At 37.5% G+C, this 26,570-nt stretch overlaps 2 protein-coding genes across 2 annotated transcripts; both read right to left on the bottom strand.

Moving 5' to 3' along the window:
* Positions 1-14,623: 14,623 nt before the first annotated feature.
* On the bottom strand, positions 14,624-16,384 carry LOC113286881 (ethylene-responsive transcription factor RAP2-4-like). Its single transcript, XM_026535515.1, has one exon. The coding sequence runs from the start codon at positions 16,126-16,128 to the stop codon at positions 14,908-14,910; it is 1,221 nt and encodes a 406-aa protein (XP_026391300.1). The 5' UTR covers positions 16,129-16,384; the 3' UTR covers positions 14,624-14,907.
* A 1,534-nt stretch (positions 16,385-17,918) lies between these two features.
* LOC113286880 (endoplasmic reticulum-Golgi intermediate compartment protein 3-like) lies at positions 17,919-23,817 on the bottom strand. Its single transcript, XM_026535514.1, has 13 exons — positions 23,609-23,817; positions 23,443-23,516; positions 23,276-23,359; positions 23,095-23,175; positions 22,622-22,702; positions 22,416-22,508; positions 21,111-21,290; positions 20,874-20,941; positions 20,735-20,786; positions 19,395-19,448; positions 19,215-19,307; positions 18,534-18,600; positions 17,919-18,407 (listed from the first exon to the last, which is right to left on the bottom strand). Exons 1-13 carry the CDS (start codon positions 23,748-23,750, stop codon positions 18,316-18,318), a joined length of 1,161 nt encoding a protein of 386 aa, XP_026391299.1. The 5' UTR covers positions 23,751-23,817; the 3' UTR covers positions 17,919-18,315.
* Positions 23,818-26,570: the final 2,753 nt, after the last annotated feature.

Raw genomic sequence — 26,570 nt, 5'->3', positions numbered from 1 at the left:
GTACAATCTCCAGCCTTCAACAAACGTTGTTGCTGAAAGTAATGAAAGGAAAGCCGAGACACAGCATCGAAGCGCTTCTCCAACATCCTAAGATCCTCTGAAGGCGCAAAGAAAAGATAACCAATCCTGAAATGCACAAACCTCGACCCGACATCAACGAACGGAAATGATCAGACATACTCAAACTTATCTCATCCCATGAAGGAGTGATCGAGTTACTGGAAGTCTGGGTTCAAGATGGTGCGATCAAATTGTCGTTCATCAGGAAAGAGAGCCAACTGATGAAGAAATGGAGAATCCCAGGAGTACACAAGAATCCTCTTCAGTCAGAACCTTTACGCTCTCTGAACAACCCGTCAAAGAAGCAGTTCAATCCTTGGTTGAAACGTGAATTACTCTATCTGTCGAAGGCACAAAGGAGAGACATGTTCACAACACTGAACCACATCATGTCAAGAAGTCCATTCCGGAAATACTTCTTGAGCCTCTAGCCACAGACCAAGAGATGTACGACTGAGGACTGCTTACCACAGTCAATCTGAAAAGAAACAAATTTGGAAGAACGTTGATCGATGCTAGCACAGCCACCAACAACATTCCACTGAAAACCATCGGATCTACAGGCATCACTCGACAAGAAGCTACTCATGCTCCCATGTCAATCAGAGACCTTGAAGGAACGCTCGGAAATACTTATGGCTACATCACTCTCAAAGTGAACATAAGTTCAACCTGGATAGAAACCAAGTTTCACATAATCAGGAAGATCCGGGATATGACATGTCCTTCAGACGAGCGTGGATCCACGCTGAAAAGATGGGTACTTACAAAGAGCCTTTGGTTACACATCTCTCCAACGAAGAAAGTTCTGATCCAGAAGATTTGGCGGGCGTTCCATCATCAGAGCACTTGGAGGAATCTTTGACGAGGTTGAAACAAGAACCTGCAAAATATGCATAGACATTCATCAAAAGGTCCTGTACTCAGGCAAGTCTCATTCCTCCCATGTCCATGTCATTTATTTCCTCACATGCTATTCCAGCAAGGGGACTCAATTCTGCTAGCATCTCTGCTATTGCAAGACGCTATAAGTGGGTAATCTCAGTTCAGCAATATTTTACCAAGTGGTTGAATCTGACATTTCTCCGAATCGAGCATCTCACTGAGATATTCATTACTGAGATGATGTTTAAGCAAAGCAAAGAACAATTTGGGCATTTCTCCATAGCCTTGCAGGAGTGTTCATGTGTGCCACAAAACCAGAAAGCTCTGATGTCTGCACAAGTGTTGAATCCCACTACCACGACTAAAGGAATGCTGAATCAACAGAAGATAGTTGGGACCCAAACGATCAAACCTAAGACATGCTCAAGGGATATGACGCTTCAATGCTCAAGCATCTAAGAAGCCTTCAAATTGTACTCCCAATTAAAGGGTACACCTCCTATAACAACGCATCTAGCTTCAGCACAAATATCTCGACGATGACAAACTGATTCAACACCAGCGCAATCAAAGTGTAACTAAATTACAATCGCTAATTCTTCATTATCCCATGATAAGACTTCTGAAGAAGATTCAACATCATTCATCCATGGATGGCACAAACTCCTTCAACATACACTGGGGACTTGATCTTATTGGAATTTGCAATCTGATGTGATTCCATAAATCTTCATCAACGGAACCTCTCTACATCACAAGCCTTGCATAACCAAGGAACTTTTTCTCTTCACATCCAGAATGTAGACTGCCGCTGTTATCTGCCACAACAACATCGATTCCCTGATAAAGCCACTTCACAGTAAAGTCATATTCATGAGAATTTGGGTTGAAATCCTAGAACATCTTCATCTTAGGAATGCTCAACTCACCAACTAGTTCGTGAAAGGCTCACTGGATGAAGGAGCAAAGGCTATATCGATAATCATGGTTCTTTCCTTTTTCGGTCTATGGAGCAACTCCAAACATAGTCTCGGCATCAACAAGGATATGTGGAGGAGCTCCGTTCATGGTCTCAATATCAACAATAATTTCTGGAGAAATTTCAATCGTGATCTAGCATAAACGACGGTCTTAGGGGCTACACACTCATGACCAGCTTCATCAACTATCCGTTCTCTGAAGTGTTACTCGATGTATCGGACTTCTCCAAGCACTAATGATTCATATCAAGGTGTGTAGACATGAAATATGTTCACATGAAAGTCTTTCCGAAGCTTGCACAACAGGCGGGCGAATCCCAAGTCTTCTGCAATATGTTCTCATCACCTCTACAAATGAGATACAACATACTTCAGCCCATGGGTTTACAAAAACGTAACAATTAGTGAGGAATGGGACAATACTTTCTCAATGAAAGATGTTCGTCTATTTCTCTTCTACAACATACCAAAGGGGCGCATCAATCGGAAATACGAACTTAAAGATATGGCCTTTACCGTCAGGCCTATGAAATATGAAAGTCTTGTGAGGGATTACAAATTACAAATGTGCACGTTTGATTGGATGACCTATGCAACTCCAAATTGAGTTATTCTTTTCACATATGATGACTCATTTCTTAGCTTCAAAAGTTGGGGTCAAGCACCGAATTCCGACCTCGTATGAGCTTCCTACAGCTTCCGGAGCGTACAACATGAAAGCAGCAATTCATGGACGGGATTCATAACTTCCACAGTCGATCGGTGTCCACCAGGTTTTTCCACTAAGTCCTTCATCAAGGTACCTTCAACTTCGACCACCTAGATCTTTACATCAATTTTTCTACCTGGGTCTTCTATCCAAGTCTTGCCAGAAGAAGAGAAAACGAAAAGGAGAGATTTAAAAAAATACTGGGGACTGACGGTCCACTGATCATGGAGATTAGTTTCACAGTCCAAGACCCGTGGAACCAGACTCTCATGTTCTGATCATTCATCATAAAAGGAATGCTACCACCGGGACATGAAACCACGGTCATTACATCACCCCCTCTTGAGAGTGACCTCAGTTATGGTCCCGTGACCAGGGTTTCAGAAGTATTTTTTCTACGACTGACAGAAGCAAGACGACACTGCAAGCACCATGCTCATGTATCAATCAAGGCTTCTTGATCTCAAATGACTCAATAACATTAAAATCCTTCACCAACCGTCAAGACACAAGAGAATGGTCTAAAGACACAACATGAGTGTTTTACAACAAGCTCGCCTGCGATGATTTTACACTACCAGGCACAAATCAGCGATCTGGGAAAAATTGGTGAAGAATCTAGGGATGAGTCATATACTCTTATCTTCGTATGTATGTCCTACACAACATATCCAAAATTCATAGCAATTGGAGAAACGAGCAAAACGATGTGGCCAAAACATTGGACTACATACCAGCTGAAAAATTTCTGGAAGTCTCCTGGAAGTTTACTGTTTCGTCAATTTCGACCCTTAAACGTGCTCAAAATCCGAAAATCTTCGTTACTAAAGCTTGGAAATTTTCTGAGGATGAAGAAACATGGGTAGATCACGAAAATCCGACATCGGACGAAGATTCTACAACATTTTCAATGAAGACCTGACTTCTGAATTTTCTGATGACGAAATTCTTCATTCATCTACATCTGAATCAGAATCTACGCCTTCCGCGCGAGATTAGAATGGCATATTAGATTGGAAAACTCTATCTAATAAATCGTCGATTAGAATTTTTCATTGTTGATTAATTCTTTAAAACTCTATCTAATACTTTGTTGTATTGTTTGAATGACATATTAGATCGGAAAAATTGAAATTATTGGATTGCAGATACACGGTCGTCATGGCATCTCTTCGTCGAGCATGACGACTTTTCATATTTATTTTTAGTAGTCAAGGTTCTAAGATGAACAACCTGACGACTTATCAAAGAGTTTTGTTTGTGTGAGTAACATTTACAGGGTCATCATGACCTTCATCCCTAAACCTTGACGACTAGTGATGTAGTATGAATGGTCGGCGGGTTTTGAAAATCTAAACCTTGACTATTAATAACTCCCAGAAAACAAGTTTTCATGTATCCAATTTTGTTGTCGGTCGTCATGGTTTTGTAAAAATAACATGCCATGAAGACTAGTAAATGGGAAAAACTAATGTTTGGTCGGCACGCTTTGTTTCTTGTCGAGTGTGTCGATTAAGTTTGGTCGGCATGCTTTGTTTGAGTCGAGCATGCCGATTTTTCATACTGTGATTTCTGAAAGTGTTGATTTCTTTTGTAGTTTGGAGAATGAAACCACTAAACAGCTATGCAATCCCCTTATTAGAAGTGTTTGACTAGTGTGGTTTTATTTCTGGTACAAATATAAATATAAATATAAATATATATATATATATATATATACATATATATATAAATTCAAAAATCTTCCAACAAAATTTATAATTTCAATCTACCCAAAAAAGAAGATTTCATAGCTTTTAATTCAACTAATTAATCTAGTTAAGTAAACATGTTGATTAGTGCTAATTAATCAAGGGAAGTTTAGTAGTTTTCAAACATATATGGCTAAGGGGTTTTGTGTTTTACTTCGAAATGACCATATTTTTGTCTCACTAGGTATACCCCAATTGATCTGGGTATACCCCAATCTGGCTAGGTTCTTATAAGGGCACACGTTTATTACAAAAATGAAAATCGAAGTTATACTTATGCATCTGCGGTACAATATCAAAAATAATTAATAATACTCCCTCCGTTCTTAATTAATAGGCTGGTCTTGTTTTTAGAGAAAATTAAGGAAATTAAGAGAATTAATCATTGAAAGTGGTCCTCATGACACTTGTCAATAAAAGAAGTGAAGTGAAATGGTCCCCATGACACTTGTCAGCAAAAAGTAAAGTAAAATGGTCCACATGACACTTGTCACCAAAAGAAGTTAACAGAAAAAGTGGTCCAAGAAAACTAAAGTAACATTTGACTTTTCCAATTAGGAAATCAGCCTATTTTTTGAAAAAATTATTTATAGAAACTAGCATATCATTTAGAAACGGAGGAAGTAATAAAATATTCAAAACAATATTGTTAGTGTATATGAATAATTGAAAACAACCCTAAAAGTTCTGCTACAGCCCCAAGTCGCATTTCCCTTTATCTTTGCCCATTCGAGCTGGTTTAGGGTGTATGTTTTCTATTTTCGTTTGGAAAAGATAATAGTGTGCCTGACATAACATGGTTGAGACCGATGGAAATGTCTTTGCGTTGCTCCTTTGGGAAGTAGAGAATCCCACATATGTATTCCACCATAGACTGAACTGTAGGATTGATATATTCTCTAGAGATGGTGAAACTCATGACAGCGAGAGGATTTCTGAGTTCCCTTCAGTCCCAAGTGCGGTTCTCTTGAATCTATGTCTTCTCTAAATATCGCTTCAAATCATTGCGGTCTTTTTTGGAGTGATTAACAAATCTCTAATAGTTCCATCACATCTCCATGGAAATGAGAAGTCTGGAAAGGCCGAAGCTTCCCTTTGTTGTTGACATAAAGACGGTGCTAGAGCTATGGATATTGTTGCTTGCATTTTGTTGATTTTTCGAGATGGTTGATAGACACATTTTTGTGTCAGATATGATCTTATTTCTCTATTTGTTAGTACTCATTTTGTATTTATTATGGTGTTTATGCGTATATAGGTGTTTTTGGAGAAATAAACACATGTGGAAAAATTGGCTCTAAAAGTGACATTTGAACCTCCAGAGAAAATTACTAAAGACACCCCAAAAATTGTTAAAGGTACCCCAGAATTGAGTTAAATGCACCCGAAAGAATTAAAAAAGGCATCCTGGAAATTTACTATTTACACACCCATGAATGTGCTAAAGGGACCCCAGCCGAGGATAAAGGGTACCCTTTTTCGTCTGTTCAAATCAAAAATTGGAGGGAAAATATTTCAGGCGATTACAGATTTATGGATTGGGATTTAGAGGTGTTTTAGCGAGATTAAAGCGCTGGAATTCATTTGGTAGGATTGGTTGGGCTTAACAGGCGTGGTAGGGTTATTGGAATCGATCCAGTTTGGATGGATAATCGACATTAGAGAAAATAGAGAACACGGGAAAAACCCGAGATTTCTTTACTATTTTCCATGTTTTTCGGTGTATGGCACGAGTCTATAACGTTTTCAAAGCGTGTTTTGATCTGTTTGGAGAGTAGATAGTGAAGGAGTTAATTTTGGAAATTATTTCCCGTTACTGCATGAGATGATTTTTGAGAATATTCGGAGTTATGAGGGAGGATTATTGTGTATGTGATGTTATATAAGGTGATAGGGAATTGAAGAGCTTATTACAGAGAGTTGGGTGAGAGTGGAAGACGAATAATCGAGAGTTGCATAATTCTTTTTGATGATGCTGTGAAGAACACCAAGAATAAAGTGCTGCCAAAGATAGTCGTAAAAAAATTGGCATCTATTCTGTAACAGTTTTTCAGCGATAGAAAAATAATGACAGCGTCATATACCTTTTATCGTTCTCTGTAACAGTATAGTTTACAACGAATATAAGCGTCGCAAATTTATAATTTTCATCATTTTTTCTCATTTTCATCATTTGTAAACATTTTGAGTAATGAATCAATATTTTGAGAGAGATTACACAATGATGAGCTAATTCTCGCGTAACCAAGGAAATGGAGGAAGTTATTTACACATGAATGATGGGTAACTATTTTATTTCTCGTATTGGGCGTACTGCTACACCTCCTATGTCGTAGACCTCCAAATCAATACTCTAGTAAATATACTTCTGAAAAGACGAGGATACCCAAATACACCACAATCTTTTTGTTTAATCTAAACTTATTCAATCTCTACCGTGTATAAACCTATTAGAGCAACAATCACTCGAGGAATATTTCAACACGGTGTCCACTTGAAATAGGGTTAGTTCGAACTGGTATAACAATGTGAGAATATCAAAGTCAAGTAGAGAAATCCAATACACTTTGTGTGATCGTCTATGGATATGAAATCGAGACAATACTTCAACGAAGTATTCACTTGATAATAGGCACGATATAACTGAAACCTTATATGATCAATATCAAGTGCCTAGTTAACATACAAGTGCATTTACTTAAATTATATAAACAAATATAATTGCGGAAATAAAGTAAGTGACACAGCAAGATTTTGTTAACGAGGAAACCGCAAATGCATAAAACCCTCGGGACCTAGTCCAGTTTTGAACACCCTCATAATTAAGACGCTATGCAAAATCTAAACCAACTTCATTTAGGTGAGACCAAGCAAACTACCCCTAGCTACTTAGTTCCCTCAGTATCCCTGCGCCTTCGATTTCTAGAATCACGCACGTGAATAACAAGTCCTTTGGGTCATATTCCAAACAACAAAGGAAAAATCTGTTTGGTAACCACTCAAATAAAATTTTTTTACAAGATATATATGAGTCTTTGACAAAGGCTCTTCCGTTTAGTCTAATAAACTCCTTTTTCTGGTTAGATCAATCCCACTTTAACTACCGAAATATTCAAGTATAGATTCACACTCAATCAAAATAAATCTCAAAGAGATATACTAGGAATGTCGATCTCACGCAACTAATCAATCGAATAAATATGATTCAATAATAAACAAACTAGGTGCAATCAAAGTTTCAACAACCGTTAGCCAATCAAATCAATCAAAAACTAATAACATCGTAATTATCTAGTTTCCCACCAACGGTACTCGTAGAGCTTCTTGATCCCACAGAAGTCTTTAAATGAGTGGTCGTAAGAGATTTCACCTAATTCGATACTTTCCTCTCCGAATAGAAGGCTCCACCAGAAACAACAAATAATGAAGTTTGCCTGGCTCTTAGGATAGTTTGCTAGAAATGCAAACTTAAGTATTTATATACCAAGGATGTTTGGACACCAAGAATTTCCAAAACCGAAAGTATTCTCAAGATATGCAATGAATGACAAATTCGGTTTTCGTAATTCCAATAAATGCAAACTGAGTTTTTTTTCTTTGATTTTGTGTTGTAGGTTTGTTTTTTTCTTTTTCTTCTTGTTGTTGTTTGGTTCTGGTTGGGGTCTCTTAACCCCCTATTTTCTCAAAAGAAAAAAAAAACAGCAGCAAGACTATATCACTAGTGGATTCTATTGTTTTTGGTTCTTTTCAGTTCCCTTGTTACTTGACCAGAAACGGTCCGCATGTAAGATTGAACGCAAGTTAGTGCACTGTCATACCGATAAAATTCTGAGATATGGATGGATCATTCATTGATCCTAACTCTCCACCCTTGTTCAGGATTGTTAATTGGTTTGAATAAATTACTTCTTTCCGAATAATACCATCTTTACAAGAAGAGAAGAAAAATTGTTGAATTGACTGGTGTGAATCTTTGTTATAGTTCTGGAATTGTTAGTTTGATTAGTCTTACAAATCGTTCAAGTTTCTTTTTTATCCATATGCTCTAGTTAATTACTCACAAGTCACAAAAACTTGTCATTCTTGTTGAAATTGAAACTAATCTCAGTAACTAGGTTTCCCTTGTAAAAGTGTTGATCTTTTTTATCCGTATGCTCTAGTTACTCACAAAAACCTACCATTCTTGTCGAAATTGAAACTAATCTCGGCAACTAGGCTTACCTTGTAAAAGTGTTGTTTGAGTGAATGATTTTTCATATATAAAAAAAACTAGAAATGTCATGTTGTTTTGGCAAAAGTCCATTTATAAAAAAGATTGAGGATCACAAACCAACATAAACCAATTACTCCATGAAAACATAAATATATGACTTATGAGGCCGGTTCCTATGGGTGGGGTTGGGGGTTCTAACCCACCCATATGCCGTGCCAGCTGATCTGGAAACTTCTCGTACCACTATGGGAAAAGAATTAAGCGATCGAGACTCTATCGGGCGGTCGAGATTACACCTCTAGCTGTCGAGACTAGATAGCTAGCGATTTAAACTCGATCGCCAAGTCGAGTTTGCACCGGCAACGATATAGACTCGACTTCCTGCGGTCGGTGCTCTACCGTGTATAAATATCAACATTCTCTTCAGTTTCATTCACACAAATTTCTTATTCCCTTCTCTATAGAACAAACCAGAACGATTTCTTGCTTAATTTCTATAAAAATGATCTCTAAAACAAATGGACAAAGAAAAAAAAACAAACAAGACAAAGAAAAATATACCGCAGATAGTAATGTCGTCTGTGTATAGGATAAACAAAAAGAGTTCACAAATGTTAGAAAACTAGTTGGACCTGGTGTATTACTTACACATATATCTAACCATCCCGAGCCAGTTAATTTACGTAAAATAAGAGGTGGGTGGTCTGAGATTATTAAAGTGTTTAGGCTCCTCTCCGAAGATGTCCAACAGTACTTGCGAAGATATTCTTGGCAGCGTTTATATCTCATGAAAGGCAAAAATCATATGACTCAAGTTGTGCGAGTTATAATAGAACGTTGGTGGAACACTGCAAATACGTTCTTTTTCAAGGATTTCGAGTATCGTAAGTTCTAATTTCCATTAATTTTTAGTTAAGATATAAACTTTAATTTTTTAGAGATTCATATTTTTAGTTTGATTCAGATTTTAGCTTTGTATAAATACTTTAATTTTATGAGTTATTTTTAGGGTTCACACCGTTAGATTTGTATAAGTTAATGGAAAAAAGTATGAGGGTGATTTAGTATAATTTAACAATTTAAAGTGGACATCAGAAGGAAGACGGAAACAACCACTTCCCTTGTACTCAAATGATACTGAAGGAAAGCCAGAATCCAAACAACTACACTCATATGGATGAAGAGTGTCTGGGTTGAAGGAGTTTTTGAAGCGTTATTCTTCTAAGAACATAGTCAGAGTTGAAGATTATCCCGGTCTTGAACGTATTTTTGTGTTATGGGTGTTAGGCCAAGCATATACGTATCCTAGCAGATCTTCCATCCTAACCTCCGCTACCGACGGACGAAGCTATACGTATCCTAGCAGTCAAATGGGTTCGTCAAATATGCCTCAAATATCTTGGGAAGTCCAAACTTTACCACCCGTTGAAGATATTGTTATTGTTCCACTTAAAACCGAAGGTATACAACAGAGGTATCCATCTTAAGGTGTGATGGCATCACCAGAAGAGTAACAGAACCAGTTGAACACTTTAACGTTTTTTCTCGATGGATTCCCGAATTTTCAATTGAGAGAGGTGTGGATGCAGAAGGATAATTTGACTTATGAAATGCCTGAGACTCCGGTAGGATCAAGTTCTCAAATGGTTAAGGCCGTGATGACATTTCCCCGAGTAGTACCAGTATAAGAAGCCGTGGAAGTCGTCGAGGCCGTACAAGTCGTCGTTCTACTCCAAATTTAGTGCAAGAGAATCAGCTAGCAGTAGAAGGAGACATGGGGATGACGGATATTCGGTTCCCGTCTCCTACTGGTTTCATGCCCCAAGGTCTTGTACTTATTCCTGGTGGTGGCGTAAATATGAATGCATTTAGGCAAGTCTATGAAGATAGGATGTCTAGACACGCCGAGAAGTCGATTGAGAATGATTTTCAATCGAAAATGAACTTGGACACAAAAGAATCAGCAATGAAGAAAAATGTGTACAAGGGTGGTTCTTCATTTAATTTCAAAGGAAATGGAAATTGGAACAAAGGAGGAGCAAGCTCTAACAACTACCAAAATGGTGATTCTCAACAAGTACCAAAATGCAATTTTTGCAAGAAGAATGGTCATTTGGAGAAAAATTGTTGGAACAAAGGAAAACCCCAATGTCGAAATTGCAAGAAGTATGGACATTTGGAGGAGGATTGTAGATACAAAGGAGATGAACAAGCCGGTAGAGCGGAAGAGAAAGAAGAAAAATAAAACTTGTTTTATGCTTGTCAAAGTGCCGTAGAAACTTCTAAAAGCGAAGTGTGATTTATAGATAGTGGTTGTACAACTCATATGTCCGATGTGAAGAGCTTGTTTATTGACATGGATACATCCATAAACTCTCTAGTGAAAATGGGGGATGGAAACATGGTTCAAGCTAACGGAAGAGGTACAATTTGCGTGCAAACTATCAATGGAGAAAAATACATTAGAGATATGTTATATGTTCCAGGTTTGGCACAAAATTTGCTTAGTGTTGGGAAACTTGTGGAGCTTGGGTACGCGGTTCATTTTGAAGATGGATATTGCACCATTTATGACAAGAAACACAAGAACAAGAGACAAGTAATGAAGAGTATCAAGATAGAGAAGAATAGAAGCTTCCCAATTGTATTTGAAAATGAGAAGAATGTTGCAATGAGGATGGAAACCATGGATGAAACATGGTTGTGGCACAAAAGACTTGGGCACTTTAATTTCAATGGTTTCAAGGTGAATTGCAACAAGAACATGGTGCAAGGACTTCCACGGCACATCAACCACAAATAAGGAGTATGTGAGGGTTGCGCACTTGGAAAACAACATCGCCAATCATTTTTAAAAGGTGTAGCATGGCGTGCAAAAGAAATTCTTGGCTTGGTACATACCGATGTGTGTGGACCAATGAAGACACCAACTCATGGAGGTAATAGATACTTCATTTTATTTATTGATGACTTTACTCGAATGACTTGGATGTACTTCATGAGGCAAAAATCTGATGTGTTTGGTATTTTTAAGAAGTTTAAATGTCTTGTTGAAAAAAAAGTGGCCATTACATCAAGGTTTTGCGAAGTGATAGAGGCAAGTAATACAACAACAAAAACTTTGATAAGTTTTGTGAAGATGAAGGCTTGGAAAGGCAACTAACCATGGGCTATACTCCTCAACAAAATGGTGTTTCGGAGAGGAAAAATCAAACCGTAATGGATATGAAGAAGTCCATGCTTCATGAGAAGGGTATGCCTAAAGTGTTTTGGGCTGAAGCCATTAACACCGCCATCTACTTGATGAATAGGTGTCCAACAAAAGCCATATGGGACAAGATTCTGTTTGAAGCATGGAGTGGAAGAAAACCATAGGTAAGGCATCTCAAAGTATTTGGTAGTGTGTGCTATTCTCAAATTCCAAAGGTGAACAGAACAAAGCTTGATGAATCAAGTGAAAAATGTGTATTCCTTGACTATAGCCTCCAATCAAAAGGTTATAGGTTGTATAGCTTGAAGAGCAACACAATGATCACAAGCCGTGATGTCTTATTTGATGAAGGAACTTCATGGAATTGGGAAGAAGATAAAATTGAGAAGAGAACCATTATTGTTGATGATGAAGAAGAAAATTTAGCAACAAATGAAGATGGAGAAGGTGAAGAAAATGAGGAAGAACTACCTCAAACACCCCCAAATACAAGACAAGGAGCATCACCAAGTATGTCTCCAAGTACAAGTGCATCAACATCACCATCGTCGGCACCAAAGAAGATGCAAAGGTTGAGTGAAGTGTATGAAAGATGTAAATTTTGTACAGTTGAACCGGAGAATTTTGAAGAAGCATCAAAAGAGCCGGTTTGTATAAAAGCTATGTAAGAAGAAGTTTTTATCATTGGCGAGAATGATACATGGGAGAAGGTAGCAAGGCCAAGTGACAAAGAAGTTATTGGTGTGAAGTGGATCTACAAGGTGAAGTACAATGCGGATGGAACGATTCAAAGATACAAAGCAAGGTTGGTGGCAATGGGCTACTCACAACAACCCGGTATCGACTACAATGAAATATTTGCACCGGTTGCTCATCTTGACACCATTAGAGCCGTGATTGCTATGGCTTCCCAAAAAGGTTGGTTACTTTATCAACTTGATGTGAAATCAGCGTTTTTAAATGGAGAACTCGAATAAGAGTTCTATGTAGAACAACCACAAGGTTTTTTGGTGGAAGGAGAAGAAGACAAGGTGTACAAGTTGAAGAAAGCTTTGTATGGCCTAAAGAAAGCACCAAGAGCTTGGTATAGTGAGATAGATGAGTACTTTAAAGTGTAAAATTTCAGCAAAAGCAAGAGTGAACCTACACTATATGTGAAGACTCGAGGTACATCTATTCTCATTGTTGCATTGTATGTTGATGACCTAATCTTTACGGGTAATGATGCTCATTTGATTGAGAAATTCAAAAGAGAAATGATGATGAAATATGATATGAGTGACATGGGTCTACTCAAGTACTTCTTTGGTATAGAAATTCATCAAAGTGAATATGGAGTGTTCGTTTCTCAAAGAAAGTATGCCGAAAAGGTGTTGAAGAAATTTGGTATGCTTGGTTGTAACCCCACATCTACACCACTTGTAGTGAATGAGAAACTCAAGAAAGATGATGGAGGAAGAAAAGTTGATGAGACTTATTATAGAGGTCTTATTGGAAACTTGTTGTATCTTACATATATAAGACCCGATATTATGTTTGCTTCAAGTATGCTTTCCAGGTTCATGAGTTCACCTAGTCATCTACATCTTGGCGCGGCAAAGAGGTTGTTAAGGTACATACAAGGAACCATGAATTTTGGAATCATGTATTCTAGAAGTTCAAATGTCAAACTAGTTGGATATTGTGATAGCGACTTGGGAGGATGTATTGATGACATGAAGAGTACTTCGGGGTATACTTTTTCTCTTGGTTCGGTATATTTTCTTGGCATCGAAGAAACAAGCAACGATAGCACTATCCACGGTAGAAGCGGAGTACATTTCGGCATCAATAGCTACATCTCATGTGTCATGGTTAAGAAGAATCTTGGAAGACATCCAAGAGAAACAAGAAGGGAGCACCGTAATTTTTTGTGACAACAAATCAACAATTGCTATGTCCAAAAATACGGTTGAGCATTGTAAAGCAAGGCACATAAAGCTCAAGTATCACTTCATTCGAGAAGCGGTTGAAGATGGTGAGATAGAACTCATGTATTGCAAGACGAAAGATCAATTTGCGGACATATTCACCAAGACATTTCCCAAAGGAAAGTTTCAAAATTTTAGAGAATTATTAGGAGTTATAAAACATCACATTAAGGAGGAGAATGTTAGTTAATGTGATGTGCATCTTATATTCTTCACATGAACTAGTAAGTTAGTTCATATGATGTTTCCTTTCTTCACGTGAACTGGAATGACAATTCATGTGATGTTTATGTTTTGCACCAAAAGTTGTGTAACCTATCTCTAATATTAGGTCACATGTTGACTTAGTATAAAAAAAGAAAGAGATAAGGAAAGAAAAAACAAGAAGAAGATATTATCTTCAAGTGAATGAAAGAGAGAGTGAGAAGAATTAATATAGTTCTCACTTCTCCATTATCAAAATTATCTCAAACCTTTGTTTTAATCACTCTAACCTTTCCAACAGATCTAGTAGACGGTCTAGTTTTTACCGAGCGGCCAAGATTCGGTAGAAACTAGACCTGGCCTGATTAAGTCTCGACCACTCAGTAGAAATTAGACCAATTTGCCACTTAGTCGGGCTTGTTTGTCACTTTATCGTGCCCATAATGGGTGTGAACGTGGTAAACACGGGACTTTGCCATGCCCATAGGAACCGGCCTGACTGTGATTAGGTAAGAAGAGTATGAATTTGTTTTAGCACACAGTATTTAAAGGAGGTTTTAGAATTGTTGTCCCTAGGTTAGTCAATGAATCAATCACATGCCTCAAGTTCAGGAACACAAACTTGTATTAAGAGATTTCATAAAGAAAAATGTACTGCTACTTAGTATTCAATTAATGCCTTCAAATTACAGCATTTTACATTGATTAATAGATTCTTCTATCTCTGATCATGCAAATAAAAAAAATAACTTGCAGACCATAGTGTGACAGAAAATTAAACATTATACTAATTAACCTGAAATCTAACTCACTGAACCCTGCAAATGCTTTAAAAAATTACATTTGCAGTAGTTAAACTAGAGAAAGATACTACTAAACTGAACTTATAACCCTTAAAGAAAGAAATGAAAGAAAATTGAAATTTCACATAGGAAGGATGGCATCCACAGCATCCCAATCAATCTCATAAGAAGGATATTTCCTCAACATGAAATTTGCTGATGAAGACAAATCATCATTCCATGCTTGTTCTGCCAAATCAGGGACTTCAACGCCAGATTCAGGTGAAGAACAATTACCATCACTACTACTTTCAGACACCATTAATGGTGGTGGTGATAATGTTTCATTTTTCACCTTGTACACATCTGTAAATAAAGAACCCATTTCACAATTTGATGATGAATCCATCTCAGTAATAACTGATGAAGTTGAATCAACGGCAGAAACTTCAGTAACCATGGTCCTCTTAGTCTTCTTACTAGAAACTCTAGCAGGCTTGGTAATTTTCCCCTGTTTCTGAGAGGCAGAGTTATTTATAGCCAAACTCTGACAAATAGCTTCAAGCTTAGCATCAACAGTTGAAGTTGGCTTATTTTGTTGGTCTCCAAATTTCCCAGCACCAGCACTTGATAATTGATGCTTAAGATGTGGGAAATTGAGTCTTGCAAAATCACCTCTAAGCTTGTAAGCAGCTTTATCATAAGCCATGGCAGCTTCCTCAGCAGTATCAAAAGTACCCAACCAAAGCCTTGTTCTGTTTCTTGGTAGTCTAATTTCAGCAACCCATTTTCCCCAATGTCTCTGTCTAACTCCCCTGTACAGCTTTGTGGGTTTTGCTGTTGTTGGCAAACCCATTGCTTTCATTGGAATTGATTTTGGACATATGTATGAATTCTGGGCTGTTGTCCTGAAATGTTGTTGTTGTTGCTGTTGTGAAATCATATTCATGTATGAATTCTGTTGTTGTTGAAGATACATTTGGTTCTGAATTTGCTGAATCTGAGCCAAATTAAGATGATTAAAAGAAGAAGAAGAAACACCAGCACCAGATAATTGATCAGAATAATTACTAGAATACCCTTGAGAAAACATTTGGGTATCTGTAGATGATGAACAAAAATCAGGCTGTGATGAAGAAGATAGAGTGAAAGGAGAAGCAGAAGAAAATGAAGAAGAAGGTGAAGAAGAAGAAAATGAAAATGAAGAAGAAGAAGGAAGATCAGGATTTGTTAATGAAGCACTGGGAATAAAAGGTTCAAGCGCTTGCATTAATTCTCCTCTAAATGGATCTGTACCACTATATACACCTCCATTGCTGCAATTATCATCACTGCTACCATAAAAATTTGTAGCTTCTGCCATTACTAATCAAAAGAAGAAAAAAAATTCAAAGTAAAAGACTCAAAAAATTGAAGGGAAGAAAAAAAACAGTTTCAATGGATAGAAAATAATGAATCCACTGACTGAGAAATTAAGACTTGAAATCACAGAAAATCAAAGACAGAAAGGGGGAGACAGAGAAGAGGGGATCTTAAGGGAGGGGGGGGGGAGATTAAGAAAATCAATTGCTAATTCAAAAGAGTGAAGATTATCACAAGAAGTGAGTAAAAGATTTTTCAATTTATGAGTTGAATCAGCAAATGTTTGGGGCTTTATATATGAGCTGAATCTTAATTACAAAAACTGGCTTTCCCGGTTTACTTTCATTTTTTGCAAATAATATATAAACGCGTGTCCCGTAACATACAGGTGCCATGGGTCCCAACGACAGATGTAGGTAAGTAGATACGTGGCGACATCATATTCGTTAACAGTATTGTGGGCGATTCACACGGTTTGAATCCGGTTTGTATTTTTCTTAGAGCACGCTCGGGGAAATTGGGGGGCCATGTTGTTAGAAGCCATTGTTTCACAAGAATCAAATTTCACACAACTTGACAGTTAAAGTGGACAAATGACCCATTTTCCGTATAATTTAACCGAGAAATGAAATATCTTAGATACTTTCATTAGTTGAGTGTGATGATATATTTCAGATATCTTATATGTTTAAGAATATAGAAATAGTAATCGGTGCAGTATAGTAGCAAAGTCACTGATGTAAGTTTAAACTTCACCAACATCAAATTCTTTACCGATCAAAAAAAAAAGAAATTCTGATACGGCTTTGGGAAGGATTTTAATCCGTAAATTCTTTGGATCGTATTTGTAAGCAGTCTATGGACCAGTAAAGCACGTGCAATATTGGAGCTTATAAGTTAGGTATTAGTCAAACTGAGAAGCCAACATTACAAGTTTCCACACAATTTTTTTACTTCATCCAAGAGCCAATTTCCCATAGTTCAATCCTAATTAGGACTATTCTAACACTTAATTTCATTCTACAATAAGTAATCCCATTCTTCAAAATGTAGTTTCCCTTTAGAGTAAAGTTCACACCAGACATGCACATTGATAAAACGACTGCTTCTTGTAGCAATAAACACTCTTGCCAGCGTTCTTGTTTCCTAGGCACTCTAATGCCAATGCTGTGGTATATGAGTTTTGAACATATCTATAGGGTCACATGAACAACTTCCAATGTGGAAATGCTAAGCAGATGATCTTCAGGAAATAACAAATGGTATATTCAACTATTTGGATCATCCATAATCTAGCAACTTCTTCAAGTTGAAGGATTATTGTTGAATAATTCTCCCAACTTTTTTTCTTTTTTTCAAATTAAGCTCATTTGAAGATTTTTGATCTACACTATGAATTTCAGATTCTTAAATTTCCTAAATCTGGATTTCTTAGCTTGTTTGCGCACCGGAAGCAAAAATCAGAAACAAAAAGTTTTTAACTTCATAAAAATTAACTTTCCAGTTTCTCGAAATAAATAGTGTATCCAAACTAACTTATATATTTTTTTTTGCTTCCAAAAGATGGTTGTCCCGTAAAACAGAGTGAGCAAGAAGCCAAGAAGTTACTCTTTGATGTTTGCGTTGGACATTGGACAGTGCATGGTGGAAGTTGGGAACAGAAAAATCTAGGTTACCTAACTAAACGCGGAGACTAAGTGGGGATCTGGTTTTAGTAGGAGCCACACTTCGTCAATGACGCGTATTTGATGACCTTTATGACGTGGAATGTAAGACAAAAACAAACAACTCTGCGTCAGAAACATGTCAGCGCCACATCAACCTTATCGCTTCTCTCTTTACATCAATCAATACTCCATAGTGCTGATAACAAAATTCCGTATAACCTTTAAACTGACATAAGTTATGAACATAACTGATCTCTAACTTAGTATAAGACCTCGTTAATGGTATATGCTGGGCTAAAAAACCGAAAAACAGAAGGGGGCGTGACAACTACTGACAAAATGTACCAATTTCGCGAACAATTAACATTTAGCTGTGAGCAACTGCTGCCTGGTAAGCTATCATGAGAATTTGCCATCTTTCAAGTTGGTTTACCAAATGGTCCATACCTCAACATGAACCAGAAATCATCGACTCGAAAATTGAGTAAAGGAGTAATGCAATGTTGTGCTGCTTGGACATACTAACTAAACTTTCCTATTTCCATTTTCTTTTTTATCACCTTCTGACCATGATATATGAACGAATCTAATATACCAGAAACTGTGAACATACCTGAAAACGAAATAATGGGAGAAAAGCGAAAAATTTTTTCACTCCGATCAGAAAGCAACAGGAAAATAGAAGAAAGTTCAAACACAAGAACTGAAACAAGAAATACAAATCAGAAACTCAGATTACCTCCAACTATTGCACAAATATTTGTTAGGAAATGTAAGAAGGACACATGTTGCTCTGTGAAAGTAACCTGCAATGCCCAACCGTGTATATCAAAACATAAGCATATAGAAAAAAAGAAAAATCAATAGCAAAGTAGATTTTCAGGCTGCTACGCTGTTTCCAATGGGCAAGCGTTATGGGTTCAAAACCCTTTCTACCAAAGAATTTCAACAGTACAATCATGTTTTCTCGATAAGAAGTATAATAGACTACTTTTCTCAATGGGAAAACGTAGGCTCCTTTAACCACTACGAACTAGGTTTGAGGTTGTATCTATAGGCTCCCTAAAGTGCCCCTGATTAACAGCTTAACTATGTATCCATAGATCCTCCACGAAGAAAATAGACAAGTATGAAATCAATTGGTCAGTCTAATAAACTAAATGCTCATGATTATCACACATCGGGACTTCTCTCACAAGCACTATGCAGCGTGGGCTCAGACATTTAACGTAAAGAATTCCTCATTATAATCTTGTTTTCTCTATAAACAGGTTTGGGAACAAATACACTGTTTTTAAAATTCTGGAAGTCCAACAGGTTTGTGAACAAATAACACTGTCCTATATTTTTTATATAATTTTGTGATTTGTTTGTTTCTTCCAACATAATCTATGTACTTAGTTGTCCATGTATTGCTTACCTTGATTGGAGATAAATCGTAAAAGAAGAATACACCGGGTACTGAATGAGGTTGACCAACTATTGCGTGTCTGAAATGCTCTGTTACAGAAAACTGCAGAATGTTTGACAAATAAGCTATTGATGAAATAATAAATCCAAGAACCACATTTAAGATACACAACTTTACAAGATTCAACACCTGATTTGATTGGATAGTGTGATTGTTTATGTCTGTGTAAACTGTAGGAACAACCTGCAAAATAGACAATATAACCAAGGGGTCACAACTGCTCAAACCCTTTAATCAGGGAGGATTGGATATAAAGAACTTAAACTTGTTGACTCTTGCTCTCTTATCAAAGTGGCTGCAACGTTTTACAAAAGAGAGAAGGATAGTCTGTGGGCACAAGTAATAATTTCTACGGTCTACCTTAACTACACTCGAGTTCTAGCTCAGCAATTAATATGTCCCACGGTTCCAACTGCTGGATAGCGATCTCCAAGTTATCTGGTATGTGCTATAGAAATGGGGGTGGCTTCTCGTTTTGGTATGATGCCTAGTGTGGTGATCTTAGCCTGGCTACTTTTTTCACTTTACTTGCTAAAACTTGCAGTAAATAGTGATAATTCGGTCCAAAAACATATTGTTTCTGACGTTCAGCTCAAGTGCAGCATCAATTTCAGAAGAATATTGTGTGCAAGTGAAACTCACGAGCTGTCCAACCCGCCACAAGTAATGGGAAGTGATCCATCAAAGTTCATATATTTCCAAACCTGACAAACTTTGGAAGACTGCCCCACAAAAGGCTTCACAGTTAAAAGATTGTTATCTATGGCTGTTAGGAGATAAAGCTGTAACTGAAGCCAATCCATCCTTTCCAAGAAATTTTATCTTGTGCTATCATATTACTACAAAAACCTATTTTTTTTATTACAATATTGAGAAGAGAAGAATTATGACATCAGGACTCTGTGAGTTATGCAATAACTGATGCTGAGTCTGTCAGCCATTTATTTTTGCATGATGTTATGTGAATGAAGTGTAGAAATGAGCTAATTCCTAGGATCACCAGTTGTGACAGTTGTGCCTGATACGCTAGCTCAATTGATGGATGTCTGGGCTAAGGTTCGGCCCAAAGGTATTGGTGCTGTTATTGGAAAGTATTACATACGAATCTCTGGCAATTGAGAAAAGAAAGGAACAACAGAGTCTTTGTTGGTATGAAACAGAGCATCAGTTGGTCTATAACATTAAAGCTCTGGTGCTTTCTTGCTAAAGGTCTATCATCCTGAAATTTCAGATCCTTTTAGTGATTGGGTGATCAACTGGGATAGCATTTTTTCTGGCAACCACCCTAGTTTTTAGCTTTCATTTGATGACTATGTGATCGAAGTCCTACAACTTCTGCTCATTTTGATCACTTGATCATTTGGAGCACCTTGTACAGTTTTGTTCTCTTTCAATATATCTCCTATTTCAGAGAAAATTTTTTTTTTTTTTTTTTGAAAACAATGAAGGCGGTCTATGAGAAAGCAAACCTTGACAAAATATTGAAACATCCCAGTAGGAGTCTTTTGCGTCCACTGTACCCTGAAGTATTAACACAAACTGTATTTTGACATGAAACAATCAAGAAGATCAAATGATATAATGGATTGGAGGTTTGAAGGAATTTACCGATCAAGCGGATTCACAACACCAGGGAAAGATTCTCCAAAAGATAATTTATTGATTTTGTGACTTATCTGGAATCGTCAAAAAGAAAATGGCGCTGTTAATACTAGAAAAATTGAGAAGAAGGTATTATCCATCAACTTGAAAGCTTATGAACCATCACCCACATAACAGAATGCCAGATAACTTTTTCATTTATTTTTCAAGTACAATACAAATAACATAAAACCAATATCTTACATTAAAGGAACCCTTCTGAAAAGCCGTCACATCGTGTACATGAACATTTGACTGCTGGAAACTCTTCCCAGGCGCAAAATGAAAATTTCCAGCCACCTTATTCACCTCCAAGAATCCATAAATATTGCATCCTTCACCTTCTTCATCTTTAATCTTTTGGAGGAAACCTTCTCTTTTGCACTACAATGCCACATGGCGATGTCAGACAGTTGAACCGTCAAACTCATTCTCAAAGAGTGTGTTTCTATGAACAATCATGCAAATTGCAATCCCATACATAAATCAAGATGATTAAAAGTAAGGTCGTGGAGTGTCAGGAACTTTCAATTGTGATATAAGACTAGGAAGTAGGAACTTTCCTGACATTCCACGACCTCACTTTTAGTCATCTGGATTGTATGTGGTTACAATTTGCAGGATTGTTTTTAGAAACACACACTCACTCTCTGAGGATGAGTTGAGGGCTCATATGGTAGACAGATGTGCCCTCAACTCATCCTTAGAGAGTGAGTGTGTGTTTCTAAAAACAATCATGCAAATTGTAATCATATACAATCCAGATGACTAAAAGTAAGGTGATGGAATGTCAGGAACTTTTTCAATTGTGACATAGATCTGGGAACTTACGTACGAATGCTACTTATAGGCTACAGATGGTAGACAGTTGACAGTTCAGTCCTCGACTCGTCCTCAAAGAGTGTGTTTCTATGAACACTCATGCAAAATCGCGACCCCATCCAGATGATTTAAAGTAAGGTCGTGGAATATCAGGAACTTTTTCAATTGTGATATAAAACTAGGAACTTATGTACCAATACTACTTGTACACTCTACAGATGGTAGACAGTTGAGCCCTCAACCCATCCTCAGAGAGTGTGTTTCTATGAGTAATGATGCAAATTGCAGTTCCATACATAAATCCAGATGATATAAGTAAGGACACGGAGTGTTAGGAATGTATTCAACTGTCATACAAAACTAGGAACTTAAGTTTAGTGCCTTCTATCCAATGACTCAGAGCACGATACAAGTTTGCCTTTTCACTCAGAGCTTACACCTCATTGTCATCATACTTTTACCTTTTCATAATCTTCAAACTAAGGTACCACATCACGCCTAATATGACGAACAGTGTAGGTGTTTCAGTTTTACTACTTCATAACATGTATGTAAACGTCATACTACTTAGTAATAGCTAAACATCATAGATCTACTGCAGACTGATACAGCATAATCATTCTCTCCTGAAATTTTTTAAGGAAACAGATTTCCACTAAAAGATAAATACAGTTGAAAAAGACAAACCTGGTCAATCTCATCTGGATTTGACATTCCCCAACCTTTCTTCCTATATGCTTCGCGAACTTCTTCACACGAGTTACAACAATCTGCATCCGTCTACAAACAGAGGAAAAGAATGTTTTGGAATATGCATTCAATACATGGAACTCGTAAAACTACACTTGCTTGTGTAGTTTAGCTAGAAATTTTTTTAAAGTGAGAATACGCACTGTTTCTGCGCCATAACATGAACCACAATATGTCTCATTGTGTTCAAGCCTGCCACCATGTTTCTGCAACGGCTTTTCAATCTGTGGAATGGAAAAGTAAAGTAAACTAACAAAGTTAATAGCAATTGTAATCTGCCAACATTTATCTAGTAAGTAGATGAGAGCAGCAATAAAACAGTAGAAGCATACTGTACCATCATGGTAGGGCGTACATAAATAAATGGACGATGACTGGGATGCTATTAAGATACACAACATTTCTATGAAAATCACTGCAAGCAAACCACTACTAGTAGTATAAGTGCAAACCAGTGTTGGCTCTTGACACATTAGGTCTAATTTGAAGAAGTTGCAACTTGTAATATCTAGAGCAGAGCTTCCAAGTATACAGTGGATTGAGTAATTCAAAGTCATATAAAGATAAACATCAACCTACTAACATAACCAAAGAAATACCATATTGCATCACTAACCTTATGCACACCAACGCCATCCTTCTTCGTCTCAATTATATTTCCATTGGCATCTATCCTATTTTTGATTACATCATGTTTCTGCAAACAAAATGAAAATAAACATCAACCTACTATTTCCAAACCCAATTCCTGAGTACACAGGCTAATCAAGACAAAGTTGGAATAATTCAGAACATACCACATCAAGATGTTGTTCCCCGCTAATATCCATCGCATCAAGACTGAGAATCGAACACGGAAGTGCTGGAAAAGTGACATCAAACTGCACTTATAAAGAATTTATACAAGTGCCAACAGAAACAGTAAAAAGAACCGCAATTGAACATTTTTAGGTATTTAAATTACATTGATACGAAGAGTTTCTCCTCTAGATGTGTCTACAACAAGTTCCGTATGAGTCATTGAATTGATATATAATCCTGCAAATTCAATTCTGATAAGATAATTGGAACTGAAACAGCCGGAATTATAGTAATTTGAGATCTGAACAGACTAATTTTGAAAGACTTACTGAGTTCTGAAATGAAAAGCAATATCATTAAGATAGATGAAATAACTGTAATAACACCACCGGAAAGTGTTCTGCTGTAGAAATCTTCATTGATCTTTGGATACGCATCTAAATTTCTGAATTTCGCGAAGATGTTATTCATGGCAGCCGAAGTACCGATCTCCAATAGATCCCGTCTCTCCTCAGTTTCAGATGTTTGGACTTCCGGAAGTCCAAGAGATTCCGTCGCTTTTGAAGTGGGGTCCAATGAAAGTCTTGGGATCTTGGGGGTGTAAATTCGGCAGGCCAGGCCGCCCGGTCCAAAAACTAAGACAGGCCTGGCAGGCACGGCTTAATATTTATGAGCCCGTAAATAAATTCAGGCCGGGCAGGCCGGGTAAAAGTGGATAATTTGCTACCCAAAGAACGTCCAAAACCCGTTTTTTATATGGGCAGGCCAGATCCGGACAGGCCACTATTTTAATTTTTTTTTCTTTTTTATTTTAAGTTTAAATTTTCAAATAAATGGTATTAAATTTATTTATTTTTAATACAATATCCTTTCCTTTATAACATTATATATCGTAAGTGATAATATTATTTTATATTTAAATTACAATAACAAACTTTTAATTTTAGCCTATAATAAATATCTAATTAGAGTACAATAAGCTTTCTAATAAGAAAATATATTACCATTGATGTTTTGAAAAGGTTAATTATAAGTAAAAACAACTATATATTTTATTTTTCTTGACACAAAATTGACAATTATAAAATGGTAACTTTTAAGTCTTTTTAAGAGGATATTAAATGATTAATGGCACATAAAAGGCTTTCAGGCGGGGCACCAGGCTGGGTATCAGACCGGGCATCATAATTAATTGCAAAGCCCAAGACCGCCCAATAAATTAATTCAGGCCAGGCCGGGTGGCCCATGACGGGCCATAACAGGCTTTGGGCTACTTCGGGTACAGGCGGGATCGGGCAGGTACAGGCAGGCCGAGTATTTTCGGGTATTATTTACACCCCTATTGGGATCTGATATAGGGTGCAAAAGTTATAGGGAGGCTATTTTTCTGATGGGGGCAGGGTACCGGGCTCGTATCTGCTACCTTCTACCGTTTTTTTAAGCATGAAATTTTGTTAGATTAGACTGAAATTACACGGGGTACATAATACCCATAGAGTCTGCTATTACAATAGAACTGATAGATTGCAGAATTGTATGTTCCCATAGTGTTGTCGTGAGTTTCCCTATGGAGCAATCATCCGCTGTTCGATTTGCTAAACCATCTACCGATTGATTTGCTTCTCTGTAGACGTGGCTAACGGTATATTGCTATATTTGGGCGAGCCTTTGTTTGATCTCTGCAACCAGGTCAGATATATACCAAGGGGGGTCCGTATCTGAGGTAATAAATCTCATTAAATTTTCCGAATATGTTTCAAATTGGAATTTTGACCATCCTCGTTTCGCCGCCGTTTTAGAGGCTATGTGCATGGCTTAGGTCTCCGCTGCAAGTGTTGTGGTGATGCCTAGAAGTTGTGATATTGCTAGGATAATGTTGGTTTCCTCATTTATACAAATAATACCTACTCCCGTTATTCCGGGGTTTCCTCTTGCTGCGTCGTCCTTGTTGATTTTGATCCAATCTGATTGAGGCTTGAGCCATCTTACAAAGATGGTTGAAGTTTTTTTTGTTCATTGTGCTGGGTTTGGATATGTCTGCATCGCAGGAAGCACCGGTGGGAGGTGTGTCTGGCCCAAGAATATTTCTGCTGGAGCTTGATGGTCATTTGCACTACATTTATTGGATTTTTTTGTTGTTGGCGATACATCACACCGTTCCTGGTTAACCATAAGGACCAAAAAAGGAAGCAGAATGTTGTGGTTATCGGTGCATGTACTTTTGTTTGAAGGAGTTCGGATATGGTTGTTTGGTGAGGTAGTGAAATGGGTATGCCTTGCAACGCGACGTGAAGGTTTCTGAGGTGGTTTAGTAAGAGGTTCCAAGAATCTATAATTGTCTGCTCAGTGTAGCAGAATGTGATTGGATGTTTCGGGATTATAACTGCATTGAGGGAATAGGTTGGAGTTGGTGAGATGGATGTGATGAAGAATGTTGAGGGTTAGTAAACCCTCATTAATTGCTTTCCACAAGAAAAGTTGTACTTTTGGGGGACATGGGAGTGTCCAAAGAAAGTTAGATGGTGGAAGGGGGTTTTGGTGAGTTTGTGCAGAAGCACTAATGAGACAGTTGTATCCTGAAGCAGTAGTATATTGTCCGCTTTTTGTAAAAGGCCATACGATCCTATCCGGTTGATTGCTCTGTGGGATGTGGATGTTGATGATTCTTTGAATTATGGGGTGGGGTAGTAGGCTTAATCTTTCATGATCCTAATTCCTGGTTGATGGGTCGATGATTCTGCTACTGATTGTATTGGATAACAAGAAGCTAGTTTAATGGTATTTTCAAATTGTAGTATCCAATTTGCTTGTATGAGAGTGTGTAATCCATATCCTATTTGGTGGAAGATATGTTATTTGAAAAATGGTATAAGCGAGGCCATTTGCCTCTATTGAGGGCTAGGGGAAGACGGGAGTGGTGGGATGCTTTCGAAAATGGGGGTCTGATCAAAGTATTTTGCATTATATAGTCTGGCTAAGATAGAGTTAGGGTTTTGGTGAATGTGCCAAAATCGTTTCATGAGTAATGCTTTGTTGTGTTCCTTACTAATTCGGATACCGAGCCCTCCTTGTGATTTGGGTTTGTGGAGCTTGTCTTTTCCCAGTAAGTGGAGTTTTCTGATTAAAGAATCGTGACCCTAGAAGAAGTTTATCGTGATACGATCCATTTTTTGGTGGACATAAGAAGGAAGGATTTGGGTTTGCATGAGGTGGTTGGCAGTAGGGGTTAGTGATGATTTTATGAGCTCGAATCTTCCCGATTGGTTGAGGCATTTGGTCATCCATCCTTTT

Source organism: Papaver somniferum, chromosome 6, assembly GCF_003573695.1.
Source record: "Papaver somniferum cultivar HN1 chromosome 6, ASM357369v1, whole genome shotgun sequence".
NCBI classification, from domain to species: Eukaryota; Viridiplantae; Streptophyta; class Magnoliopsida; order Ranunculales; family Papaveraceae; genus Papaver; species Papaver somniferum.
The sequence above is the reverse complement of the archived record's forward strand: the minus strand, read 5'-3'. Positions and strand labels throughout refer to the sequence as shown.